The sequence below is a fragment of the Pleurodeles waltl genome, chromosome 10 (assembly GCF_031143425.1).
Source record: "Pleurodeles waltl isolate 20211129_DDA chromosome 10, aPleWal1.hap1.20221129, whole genome shotgun sequence".
NCBI lineage: Eukaryota > Metazoa > Chordata > Amphibia > Caudata > Salamandridae > Pleurodeles > Pleurodeles waltl.
In genome coordinates this window covers 1,030,134,805-1,030,148,828 of record NC_090449.1, presented here as the reverse complement: position 1 = coordinate 1,030,148,828, position 14,024 = coordinate 1,030,134,805, and the positions used below count along the sequence as shown (strand labels likewise).

Below are 14,024 nucleotides of genomic sequence, written 5' to 3'. Positions count from 1 at the left end.
AGGAAGGTTGTGCAGAGAATAAAAAGTATCATAAATATTGCAAGTCACCTAGGTGGAAATTCCACTTGACCAGTTACAGTTGGTATCAACTGGTCAATTAAGTTTTTTCAGTCATATGGGATTTTGAACACAGGACTATGGGCCTCATTCGACTTCGGTGGTCCTTTAACAGGACCCCCGAAGCCGTTGCAGGCAAAAGACTGCCAGTACTGGAGGTCTTTTGCCCGCCATATTAGAAGTGTTTCGCTGGGCCAGCGGAACACTCACCACAACATTGACCCCGGCTCGCAAATGATCAGGCAGCAATGTTGTGGTGCGTCGGGTGCGACAGCACCCGTCGCACATTTCACGGCCCGTAATTCGGGCAGTGAAATGCACGATGGGGCTGTACATGGTGGCCCCTGCCCTGCCCAGGCCAAGTGCATGGGCAGTGCAGGGGCCCCTAGGGGCCCCCCGACACCCCATTCCGTCAGCCTTTCCATGGCGGATTTACCGCCATGGAAAGGCTGGCGGATGGGGACTCATAATACACAGGGCAGCGCTGCCCTGGTGGATTACAATCACCGGGACCGCCAGGCTGCAGGCTGACTGCAGCCTGGTGGTGTTGGAGGTCGGACCGTGGCTGATCCGTCACGGTCATAATGGCGCAGTCAGACCGCCCTGGCTGCGGTGGTTCGACCGTCATCAAGAGGCTCGCGGTCCTAAGACCGCCAGCCTCATAATGAGGCCCTATATGTACAAAAATAAACAGAAACAAAAACAGTTGATCAATTACAAAGGATTTTTACTAGCCAACGCTAACTGCTGGTGTACGGGGATTTGGACACCAGTCTGTAGAATAAAAAAACAGAAACAAACAAACAAGGAAGGCATTAAGGGAAAAAAAACCACAGAGGACACATTGCTCCACACCTCACGGAACTCCACTGGGGGAACTTCACTGACTCCTGATACACAAAGGCGCTTAATTCAAACTCATTACCCACACATTCATTGCACTGGTCTACACGGACCTAGCCTACATGAACAATTACATCTCCTTTCAACAACCAGACAGACTCCTCTGCTCAGCCAGACTCCCACTCACACTTCCCATTTATTCACAGAAACAAAGCTGGAAGTCAAGGCAGCTCCTAAAGCGTGGAACGACCTCACACTTCACATCAGAGCCTACTCCTTACTTCTTGAGTTCCACAAGAAGCTGAAGAGCCTGGACCAGGCTCTTTGACTAACCTCTTCCTTGCATTTGAGGGGAGGCTCTCATCTGCTCAGCCCCACGATTCCCTAAAGAGTGATAGTGCACTCTAAAAATACATATGTACGGAATGTGTACTGTACATTAATACATAATGTTAGACCTGTCAGCCTTAGGGTGGTGTTTCCCCAAATTCTTTGATTCATCCTCCATTTTTGCTGATCTCGTTCTTCCTGGCCTTAAGACTCTGCACACTTTACCACTGTTATTCAGGGTTAAAGTGCCTGTGCTCTCTACTCTAAAAATGATAACAATCACTTATAACCAATTGGCATATTTAATTTACTTGTACATCCCTAGTAAAGTGGCACTGCCTGTGCCCACGGCCTGTAAATTAAATGCTACTAGAGGACATGCAGCACCAATCCTGTCACCCACGTAATTAGCATTTGAAACATGTCATAAGCCTGCCACTGCAGCATGTGTGGGCAGTTCAAACTGCTATGTCGACCTGGCAGAACAAACCTTTTGCCAGGCCCAAACCTTCCCTTTTTGTAGATATAAGAGACCTCTGGGGTAGGTCTTGGACAACCCAGAGGGCAGGGTGCAATGTATTTAAAAGATAGGACATATACGTTTAGGCTTTGCATGTCCCGGTAGTGTAAAACTCTTACATTTATTTTTCACTACTGCAAGGCCTACCTTTCCCAAAGATTAACATTAGAGTTACCTTATTATATTTTATAAGTGTAAATTCCAAATGCGAGTTCATGTTTGGTGTCTCTGGGATCCTTATTTAAAATCCTACCTCATAATAAAGTCGAATCTTAAATTGCAGTTCAGAAAATACCACTTTTAGAAATTTGACATTTTCCTGCCTTAGCCATTTAGTGCCTGTACCCTGTCTCTGGTCACATGACTGGGTGTAGCTGGCAGTCAAGCTTTGTGTGTTCCTCCTAGACAGCCACACACAATGGGGGGCTTAGGTGTGCCTTAGGGCCATCACTGGCAGGGTGAAAGGGAAGAGCTGGGCACAGCCCTACGCACACCTTAATAGGCTGTGTTCTGCCTCCACACAGATGGCTGCATACCCCCTGTAGTTAGTCTGGAGCCAGGGCAGGAATGGCAGGATGCCAGGGGACTTCAAAGGCAAACCTCTAGAAGCTTCTCCCCCACTTCAAATCCTGGACCTCATACTCAACCAATTCAGTACACATCTTGAGCTGTCGATACTCTGCGAGGAAGAAGGACTGCTGTGCTGCTGAAGAACTGCCATTCTGTTGGACCTATCTCTGCTGGAATCCTGATTTGCTGTGTGACCTGCTGCCCTTCTGACTGGGTGAGAAGGACTGTACCTTCATCTCTTGAACCCAGAACCCCAGAGTGACTCCGTGGGCTAGTTGGCTGGACTCCTGACTTGAGCCTCAGGAACAGAAGGCTCCAACAACCTTGCATCTGCTCATGGACCCTACCAACTGTGAGTCTACCCTGCCAGGTGGTCCTACTCCACTCCTGGACCCTTGGAAGAGGGCTTACAATGCTCTCCCAGCTTATGTGTAGTCAGCGGTACCAACGCATCTCCTCTGCAGCATGATGTATTGTTGAGCACAGCTGATGCCTCATCACACTGCGTTGATTGGAACCACCACAAAGATCACCATCGCAGCCCTCCCAACTCAACACCGTATCAAAACTGCCACTGCACAACATATCCATGGTGCAGTCCTCCACATCCATTATCAGCAGCAGCCTCAATTACGATGCCTGTCTCCGTATCGCAACTTTGAAGCTCCTCAGAACTGATGCATCACCTTGACTGCACGACGCATCCCTGCCTCTGGACTTTGCATCGCAAGCCTTCATCGATGAGTCTGCAATGCTTCCAGACTGGATGGCTCCATGATGTCACCTAAGTGTGGCACATACATCATACATACATAAACACCCAAATAAAATGCAACAAGAAACCAACCAAAATGCTATCTCACGTTTACTTCCAGGGACTTCACTACCTCTACCTCTTGCAAGCATCACCCGTGCCCATGGAATCAACACTCATACTCCCTGTCTCCAACAAGGAGAGAAACACCTAGACCAATTACTCTGCTTGCATTACCTAAGTTGCCAAGTGGATGAAAAACAACTGTCTTAAGCTCAACACAGATAAGGCAAGTAGTAATATTCGGCAAAGACACCTTGCTTAGGGACTCCGCCTAGAGGCCTGCCAAACACGGACCCCTACCCATCCCAGCAATCCACGCAAAGAACCTCAAAATACTAATCAACAACCAACTCAGCATGTCCAGCAAAAAAAATATGGTTTCTGTCTCCTGCTTACACACACTAGAGAGGCTCAAGAAGATTTTCAAATGACTTCTCACCACCACTCATAGAACCGTCCCTCCAAGCCCTCATCACCAGCAAGTTGGACTACAGAAATGCACTCTATCGGTGACATTAACATGAAGACTCCAGACCATACAAAACACTGCATCCCAGTTCACCCTCTACCTCCCACCTAGCACTCACATCACCCCGCACCTCAAAGAGCTTCACTGGCTCCCAACCCACAAACCAGCACTCTTCAAAATCCTCAAGCATACATATAAAGCCTTTCGCAGCATTGGCCCCACAGACCTCAACAACTGCGTAAACCTACCAGACACCTCAGCCAGTCTTCAACTCTTACACACCCTGCATACGCAGAACCAGATCCGGCGGTCATGCCATCTCCTACCTAGCCCCAAAGGCCTGAAACGACCTGCCCCTGCACTTTCTCTCTGAGTTGCACAATGAACTGAAGACATGGCACTTCACCAAGCCCTGACCCTGGCTCCGCACATACAGCTCCTGTATCAGCACATGCAGACCCTCCCAGATGAGTTGTGCACTATACACATACCGTAACCTTCTAATTATGCCTTGTGTCGCTGTAGGTGGCATGTGGGGCCAACCCGAGGCTGGGCACGCTTAACATTGTAGATAGTCTAATAGGTGTCCATACTAAGACCCCTTCTTTATCACTCTCTCTCTCCAACAAGGAGAGAAACACCTAGACCAATTTCTCTGCCTGCATTACCAAAGTCGCCAAGTGGATGAAAAACAACTGTCTCAAGCTCAACACAGATAAGGCAAGAAGTAATACTAGGTGTGTGACCCTAGTGTGATCATATCCACCTGGCTCCAATTTCCTTAACAAGAGATCAGTTTTGGGTAGCAGAGACACTCAGAACTGATGGCAGAAGGACTCAGGCAAGATTCAGACACCATCTGATGATGAAAGAGAGCAGAGTGCAACAGATCCTCAGCATGTTCCTGCAGTGCTTCCATGTAGAGGTGACATGGAGGGTGTAGATTTGGGTGTTATTGTGATGTCTATGCTGTATGATGATGAAAGTGTCACTGGGAGAAAGCTGATCACAGGACATCACAGATCACATTAGAACACGCTGCACATCCCGAACAACATAATGATGGCGTAAATTGGGATCTTCATTCCAGGTAGCTCAGACTCAAGGGACGTAGGTGCTGAGATGTCATGAGATGAGATCATGGCACCAAGGTGTGAGTGCTGGCAACCAAAACATGGAAGAAAAGTAGGCATAGCTAGCTGTTAGTTCTTAAGCTTTGCATTCTTATAGACTTCAGATAAGATGGAGTTTGTTCTCCAAAACATTAGGTAAAACATTACTCATGTCACTGTAGATGGGGTGGAAATGCCCACACAGTCTTTAGCAGAACTAGCACAGCACTGCAGAGAACCCAGTGGCAGAGAAAGGGATGTCTCCACCGAATGAAAGTCTGCTATTGATTGTACTCACAATAAGGCTGTTTGACATACTTTGGCAGATATTTTGGTACTGTCTTCTTCTAAATCATGCCAACGGTCCTCGATTTAATCTGGGGATTTCTAGGGAATCAACTCCTCATTGCATGTTTAGTTGATTTGATCTATGCCTATATTTGACGAAGGGTCACTCTAAGATAACCACTCTTTAAGACCTGTCTGTTATCAATACAGAGTAATGCTGAAGATAAAGTCTTTCAAGTGCATTAAGATGTTGAAGGGATAATTAGATATAGTTAGAGGTAATAAGCCTAAAGTGGCATTGTGGATGCTTGAATCTGAATTTATATAGGGCTAACACATTTGGACATCTAAGAAAACCCTGATTTGATTTTATTGGTGCTTTCATAAATATGATGTGTTCTTGACGGAGCATCAATATAGGATTTCAGTGGTCCTTCTAATCCATCAAACTACCTACTGAGGCAGAAAACAGGAAAAATCCATCTGAATAGTGACCCTAGAATATCAATTGGGCACAATATCGAGAGCAAAATATCAACAGGTAAATAGGTCTAGATTTTCTGTACCTACCTCCACATTTATGTTCCTATGAGGTACATATATCTTCAATGTGGATGTGGAGTTACAAATAGTACTTCTATACTTCCCACTATGCACTTGCCTTTCAATATTTTGTCCCTGGATATTCTTGTGTCACATCTGGGAGCCCATATGCAGTAGTACAATTATTTATCACTTGTCGAGCACTTTGGGTTTGATTTAGATATTGTCGGAGGGGTTACTCCATCAAACCGGTGACTGATATCCCGTCCACCAAAATCTAGATCCCATTATATCCAATAGGATTTAGATTTCGGCGAACAGGAAATCCGTCACTGTTGATAGGGTCTAACCCCTCCGCCGAGTTCTAAATCAGGCCCATAGTGTGAGTGTGAGTTGCTGAAGGGTGACTAAGGAGACACATATCCTGTAATTTCTTGCACACATCGAGGGGCCTCAGAATGCACCTGAGTGGCAGAAATCAGGACATCAATTCCATACATAGGAGACAGTAAGCATGCTTGCACTTAGTTCATGTTAGCTGCCATTGAAAATATTCATGAACCCATAAGAGCAGCCTGCGACAGCACATTTAGTAAAGAAAAGCACAGGGGGAAACAGTGAGTCACCACTGAGACAGATTTGAAGATCGCTTTATGGTGCTTTAAGAGCCACCTGGTTTCCCTAAAGTTTACAGTCAGAAGGAAACCTGGGGTATTTTGGACAGAGGCATGTTTTTCCTGTATTTCAACGCAAAATTATTTCTCTCGCCAACGCCGCTGCCCTTCTGCAGTTCACGTCAAATTTACTAGCTCCTTATAGTGTGTCAAGGTCAGCATGGCTTGCTTTTGTCCTCCTGCTGCTAATCTCCTGAGGAAGAGCATGGCCAGTGCAGAAAGGATGAGTCATATTAGATCTTGGACCGCAACTGCAGAAAGGCAGAGTTCACTGGACCAAGTCAGTCCATTCAGGGATGGTGATGTCAAAGTGAGGTGGAGAGCGCCATTCACCCAGTGATAAAAGAAGATCCACCCTTTTCTCACCTGGAAGATGCTGTTTGGGGAACTAGTGGAGACAGAGATGAACAAAGTCAGAAGCTCGGCTTGGTGATCAAGGATGCTGGTCTACCATCAGCATCGCTATAGAAAGCAGGCCACACAATGCTCCAAAAAGCTGAGGCCGCGCACCCTCAAATAAAACCTCAGGACCAGAACTCGCTCAATGACTGGGGGCCAAACGTCTCTAATGAGTGTGAGACCATACAGCTTCCCAAGACATCCTTGAGCTCTGTACTCGCTCCAAGAAAATGGTGGCACATTGATGATACACCAGTTAGACTGGTGGCTTAGTTAATTTCTGACATTATGAATCAACAAGAGCTTTGGCCCCCATCCCCTGTCGTAAACATCTTCTGCCTTACACAAAGCAGTTAACTATTCAGATAGTTCCTTATCAATTAATAAGTAAATTGTCAAACTAATTTCACATTAAAGGAGGCAAAAAAGACGTAGGGATATTAAACATTAAAACATCAATGACCAGTGTTTTCAGAGGGGTGTTACCATAGGGCAATTCTGACGTCACAAATAGATAAACAACAGTTACCTGATATCAGAGCCAGAGTATAATAAAGTATCTGATGGAAGACCATACCTCTGAGCTTGTACATCTCTCCATTGGCAGACGACACCACCAGCATGTTGGGCACTTCATCGCCAGTGGCTATTAAAGATCCGGCTAGGGGTAGGCTTCCGCGCGGCTTCTGGCTTTTACTTGCTTCCGTCACAAAGTACTGCAGCACCCCAGACTCAAAATCCAGCAAAAAGTACCTGTCAACAGAGACCAGAGGTAAAAACTTGTGTAGAGTTTCAACAAAGAAAAAAACATAAGCAATTTAAAATGTCACAACTGGATCATAACTGTCACAACAAAGTATCTTCTCCTTAGAATTTAGGAAAAATAGGGGTACAGCAAACTCACTTTCAGAAAGATGCATTTTCTCCTCATTTTTTAAGGCATCATCCAAAGTCTAATATCATCGATTTAACCTTACCATAGGAATAGAATATATTTTGGCAAACGTAGTTGTGATGATTTTTGCACATTGGTGCGCGCAGCCATTTCAGGTCAGTGGCTCACTTAGCTCATAAAACTAGTGATCACCACATGCATCTCAGAATGTTGTTTCCACCAAGGGTGTGACGTGCATAGAAACGTATATAGGTTGGGTTTTAACATAATGTGAATTAACTCCTGAGCCCATCGTGTTAGGTTTAATTTTATCAACACTTTTTTGCCATTTCTGCTCTCCAACCCAGTTATCGTCCCAAACTTTAAGAAAGGGTTTCTGATACTAATTTAGAAGATAGCACAGACTGCAGTGGAGTGAAAGATACTGCCAGCTCAAGGTCATCACAGGGTCACATTTACAATCTAGAAGGGACAGTGGTGGTTACCTGTTCAGGAGGCCCAGCCACCTCAACCACTGATTTACGGAGCCTTGAGGCATTTTTTTCCATACTACTGTTCCATATAAGCAGTGACATCTTAAGGATATGTGGGGCCTGTGTCAAACTTATTTATCCAGTGTTAGCTCTTTCACGCCCTCTTTGGCCAGTTCATGGCAGTGCAGAGGCACACTGGTCCAGATTCTAAATGTGTTTGCATCTAATATTCAGGGATAGCGCTGTGTGTTTTCAATATTGTAACACAGAAGTAGATCACTAGCATTACTGAAAATAATCAATGGGACAGCTCCAATTTCTCATATGTGAGGTGCTGTTTTGATCTAAAAGAAACTTTTGTATGGATGTTGCATGAAACAGACATTTTTTTATGCAAAAGGTCTGTAATCGACTCTCACACATCACCCACATTAAAAATAGTGAAAGGAAATACAAATGTGGTGGTTGTGTGGTGGGTGAGGGGATTCTGGGAGGAAGTGATGAAGGCGCTTGAGGAATTGAGAGACTTATCACTGAGGCCAACAATCCACCTTTGTCTACTGGACCTAGTGAAACGGGCGAAACACACTAAACATGCGGAAACAATACTGGAACTGGGATTAGCTGTGGGAAAAGAAATGCATAGCTGTAGGATGGATAGCACCCGACTGCCCACATGTAAACAGTGGCTGTGGGAATTTGGGAAGTGGGTACGCGCCGAATGCAGGGTGTGGCCTAGATTGGTTTACACTGGCACAGGACAAGGAGGCAGGATGGTGTGGGACGTGGCAGAGGTTAGTTTGATGGTGTGGGATGTGGGAGAGGTTGGTTTACCTTGGCACAGGACAAGGAGGTAGGATGGTGGGGGACGTGGTGGAGGTTGGTTTACACTGGCACAGGACAATGAGGCAGGGTGGTGTGGGATGTGGGGGAGGTTAGTTTGATGGTGTGGGATGTGGGGGAGGTTGGTTTGATGGGCGGGGGACGTGGTGGAGGTTGGTTTACACTGGCACAGGACAATGAAGCAGGGGGGTGTGGGATGTGGGGGAGGTTGGTTTACACTGCCACAGGACAAGGAGGTAGGATAGTGTGGGACGTGGTGGAGGATGGTTTACACTGGCACAGGGCAAGGAGGTAGGATGGTGTGGGATGTTGCGGAGGTTGGTTTACACTGGCACAGAACAAGGAGGCAGGATGGTGTGGGATGAGGGGGAGCTTGGTTTAAACTGGCACAGGACAAGGAGGGAGGATGGTGTGGGAGGTGGCGGAGGTTGGTTTACACTGGCACAGGACAAGGTGGGATGGTGTGGGACGTCGGAGAGGTTGGTTTACACTGGCACAGGACGAGGAGTTGGTTTACACTGGCACAGGACAAGGAGGCAGGATGGTGTGGGACGTGGGGGAGGTTGGTTTACACTGGACCAGGACAAGGAGTTGGTTTACACTGGCACAGGACAAGGAGGCAGGATGGTGTGGGATGTGGGGGAGGTTGGTTTGATGGTGTGGGATGTGGGGGTTGTTGGTTTACACTGGTACAGGACAAGGAGGCAGGATGGTGTGGGATGTGGGGGAGGTTGGTTTGATGGTGTGGGATGTGGGGGATGTTGGTTTACACTGGCACAGGACAAGCAGGATGGATGGTGTGGAATGTGGGGGAGGTTGGTTTGATGGTGTGGGATGTGGGGAGGTTGGCTTGATGGTGTGGGGTGGGGGGGATGTTGGTTTACACTGGCACAGGACAAGGAGGCAGGATGGTGGGGGACATGGGGGAAGGTTGGTTTACACTGGCACAGGACAAGAAGTTGATTTACACTGGCACAGGACAAGGAGGCAGGATGGTGTGGGACATGGGGGAGGTTGGTTTACACTGGCACAGGACAAGGAGTTGATTTACACTGGCACAGGACAAGGAGGCAGGATGGTGTGGGGGAGGTTGGTTTGATGGTGTAGGATGTGGCGGATGTTGGTTTACACTTGCACAGGACAAGCAGGATGGATGGTGTGGAATGTGGGGGAGGTTGGTTTGATGGTGTGGGATGTGGGGAGGTTCGTTTGATGGTGTGGGATGTGGGGGATGTTGGTTTACACTGGCACAGGACAAGGAGGCAGGATGGTGTGGGATGTGGGGGAGGTTGGTTTGATGTGTGGGACGTGGGGGATGTTGGTTTACACTGGCAGAGGACAAGCAGGATGGATGGTGTGGGATGTGGCGAAGGTTCGCTTACAGCAGGAAATGGAGGATGATGCAGCGGAACAAACTGGCGGACTATGGACCCTCCCTGTCCTTTCACTTTGTCTCTCTGTCCACTTCGTGCTCCATCCCAAAAGCAACCCGCAAGGAGGCCGCAAACCAATGACCCCATTGTGTGAAAGCCAGCCTGACCCTTCTGGTTCTAATTAGCCCGAACAACTAACCTGTCCCATCCTTAAAAGTGGCGTGTTTATTACAGGCTCATCGGGTGGAGAAAGGGAGGGGGCAAACTTTAAGTCAGACTCTTGCTCTCCATCACCTACGGTAGTCACTTTCCACTAACTCAAGATATAAAATATTCTGTTTAGAACCATTGTAGCTTGGAAAAAGTTCAGACTTGTCCCTTTAATCAGACTATACCACTAGAGAAGTATATCAGGGGGAACAGGGCTAGTGCATGGATATAAGCTCCCTAGGCGATAAGCATTTTACCACAGCATTCCAGGCAAATTTTGGTCTCCCCCATGGCTCAGTCTTAGGGTGCCTTAATTTCACGCTTCACACAATCTCTGTCTCTAAAATCACCTCTTCTTTAAGCTTTTCCAATCACCTCTCCATCATCAACACCCACATTTTCTTCTCTTTCTCAAATTTCACGCCACAGTTCCAGTCTGGCCAGTGGCTGCCATTGGATATTAGATGACTCTGAGATGCATCAGGATTCACTCCTTCAGAAAAGACAACCTACTTCCTGCTACACATGCCCACACATCTCTGCCCGCTCCCATGCTCTGTTATCCAGACCTTTCACCCTCCCCAGAAATTTCCGCGTCAGTACTGTATCGCCTTGCGAGTTTTATGAAGGAACCTTTTTGGCTCTGAACAGACACCGTAGCAGTGTGACGTAGCTCTTGGAGCAGATTGCAATGAAAGCTTGGTTGAGAATGTTGAGTTCACAGTAACACGCAGAAGAAAAGAGGTGTAACATTCAGCTCTGTGTGTGGCGTAGTCAATGGTGGGTACCCAGGCTGGGTAGGACACTACAAGTACCAACCCTGCTGGCAGGTTTCAGCCACTGACAGCCAGAGCAGGGTAGTCAAAGAGCAGTGTGTGATGGGTCCTCCATAGAAGGAGGTGTTCAGGGATAAGAGAAACCAGCGGTGGTTTCAGAGGAAGGTGAGTTGTGACGCAGTAAAGAAGTGGGTCACTTCCCAACAGGTTTCGTTATGGCCTTGTCTGAAGTTCAATTAACGCGTAGTCCGAGGTATAAAAATAATTCTTTATTTGCTTGAGTATTGAATGTTGAAGCCCCATCCAGTCAGCAGATACAATTCCATCTCCAAGTAACTCCAGAAACCAACTGCCCCTCACACATTCCACGTGATGACATTCCATGTGATGATATATTTCATATTCCATGAATACATCATCACATAGTTACCAAGTTCCCATGAACACAGAAAACTCGGGTTACCACAGCCTGTGTTTGTCTGGATTTAATTCCGAGATATTATTTAGTTTCCTTTGCTTTTGTTAATTAAGGGGGATATAAAGGTTATTTGATGTGCGTGCTGTCCGTGTTTGTTTTTGTGCTTGTTTTTTTACTTGTTAAGTTTGTGTGAAATAGAAACGATTTGTGATATTCTCACTTGTGGATGTTATCCTTACAGTTCTGTAACCTTGGAAACAAATGTTAGAATAGAGGTTTTTTTTTTTTATGTGTTCTATTTTTGGCAGGTGAAAGTTCTCATGAGTTCATCTAAGCTGAGCTCCTGCTGTTGGATGGTGGGTTGTCCAAGTTATAGTTTATGGATTCTCAGCGCCAGGACAGCCATGGGTATTCACACGCCTTATAACCCAAATCACAAATCTCACATAAGAATTTCCACCCAGCCATATCCAACCTTCCACACCACACCCCCCATTCGCACAGCACCTACATGCTGGACATTAGTTAGCTCAGCACAGAACTCCTTTCTCTTGTAATCAGTGGTCCATAGTATGAATATTAATCAATCAATCAAACAGGATTTATATAGCACGACTAATCACCCACGACAGTATACAGGCACTGAGGTCCAAGCTGCTAGGGTTATCAGTTGAATAGCAAGGTCTTGAGTCCCCTTCTGAACTCCTGAAGAGAGGGTGAGGTCCGAATATGGAGGGAGAGGCTGTTCCACGACTTTGAGGCGAGGTAGGTGATGCAGCGTCCTCACTGCTACAGCAGATGCGGGGGTGGAGAGAGGGAGAGGGAGGTGGATTGCAGGAGCCTGGAGGGTTGGTGGAAGCTCAGGCAGTGGTTGATGTATGCTGGTCCTTTGTTGTTCAGAACTTTGTAGACATGAATCAGAATCTTGAATTGGCATCTCTTGTGTACGGGGAGGCAGTGGAAAAACCTCAACAACCCCACACTTCTCTCAGTCGTCCAAGCGATGCAGGTGTAAGAAAACTGCACTGGCCCCTAAACACTCTACATGGAACCTTCCGCCCGCTTGTCCCTTATACAGGAATCTCCCACCCCGCCGAGCTACAGGTCACCTCCACCTTCCCAGCATGCCGTAATGCACTCAAAGCCCCTCTTCTCCTGTTCCTCTCCCAACACAACCGATCCTCTTCCTTGAAAACCACCAGCAACGCAGAAACAGTGCGAGAGTTTGCAGCTCGGCAAGCAAAGTAGCGCTCCCTACACACTGAGTAAAAGCACCTCCGTGCAGTTGTGTTGTGCTAGCACTATGAACAGGGCCACTTCAATGCTGTAGCAGGGTTTGGCCAAACTATGTGGCAAAGTTGGTTAAATTATGTGACAAGAATTTTGACATAGTATTACTTTACTTTTTTGTCACTTTGATACATTTTAACAGCTGGGAAAACGTTTTCACCTAATTATTAGTAATTCAATACACAAATACAGCAATAAGCAACTGAGAAGTGACCAGTCAACCGTTGCAAAGGTCCTTCCATTGCGCTGCAATAGATGTTGCAGCAGTTTTAGTAACTTTTGATCTGTCTGAGTTAGAAACAACATTTGATGTGTCAAATGCAGCACATATACAGTTATACCGAACAGGGGCCGCAGAATTGTATAATGTCAGTGATCTTGACTATGAAGCACCCTATAGCTTCCCAAGATTGTTTCCTTATCTGGCTATATCATATATAGGCCTGTGCACAGTTTTTGTTACACTAGCCTAATCCCATGTAGTTCCTCCATTTTGCATTACAAGAAATTAGGAAAATGTTTGCCACTTTGCATAAATCAAAATTGTACCTGCGGGAGACTGGTTTAAGTAGAAAATGTGTTGCAGAGAGAAATTTTCAATCACTGACAAGTGATCCACCTCATGTACCGTAGATTGTACACTCTATACAAGGCAACTGTCAATCACAACAGTAGCCACTATTATGCACAAGTCACAAAGCTTCTTTCCGAGTATTTGTGTAGTTTCTCTGAGTAACTGTGTTTGACTCCTTACTTAGGTATGACCACCTGAATTTCCAAGAGTAAAGCACACTTGCTCACTGAAACAGAATTTAGCCAAGATCTCCATAGCTGCTAGTGGTGTGAAATGTCAGTATATAACATAAGGCAGAACAACGACTTATATATATATATATTTGAGGTGTGCTCCAAAAGGCAAAATTATAGTTTGCATGGATTTCTGGAAATGCTTTCAGGATTCTAGGAGGAGGATAATGGGAGGAACGAGAAGGACATTTAAATGCCTCATGATTACAAATACAATGGAGCAGAGTCTGGAAATAAAAGTGTTGCTCAAAAACAAGAGGTCAAAACAAAAGAGGGAGGCTAGGAGTAACATATGGAGGTTCTGTATAAAAAAATAA

At 46.2% G+C, this 14,024-nt stretch overlaps 1 protein-coding gene across 2 annotated transcripts in view; it reads right to left on the bottom strand.

The window, feature by feature from the left end:
* The window catches only part of OSBPL10 (oxysterol binding protein like 10), a 553,744-nt gene that overhangs the window by 308,539 nt on the left and 231,181 nt on the right, over window positions 1-14,024 (bottom strand). For both annotated transcript variants that reach the window (XM_069211998.1, XM_069211999.1), the window contains exon 2: window positions 7,200-7,375. In XM_069211998.1, coding sequence (XP_069068099.1) covers window positions 7,200-7,375 — 176 coding nt within the window. The remainder of the gene's footprint in view (window positions 1-7,199; window positions 7,376-14,024) is intronic.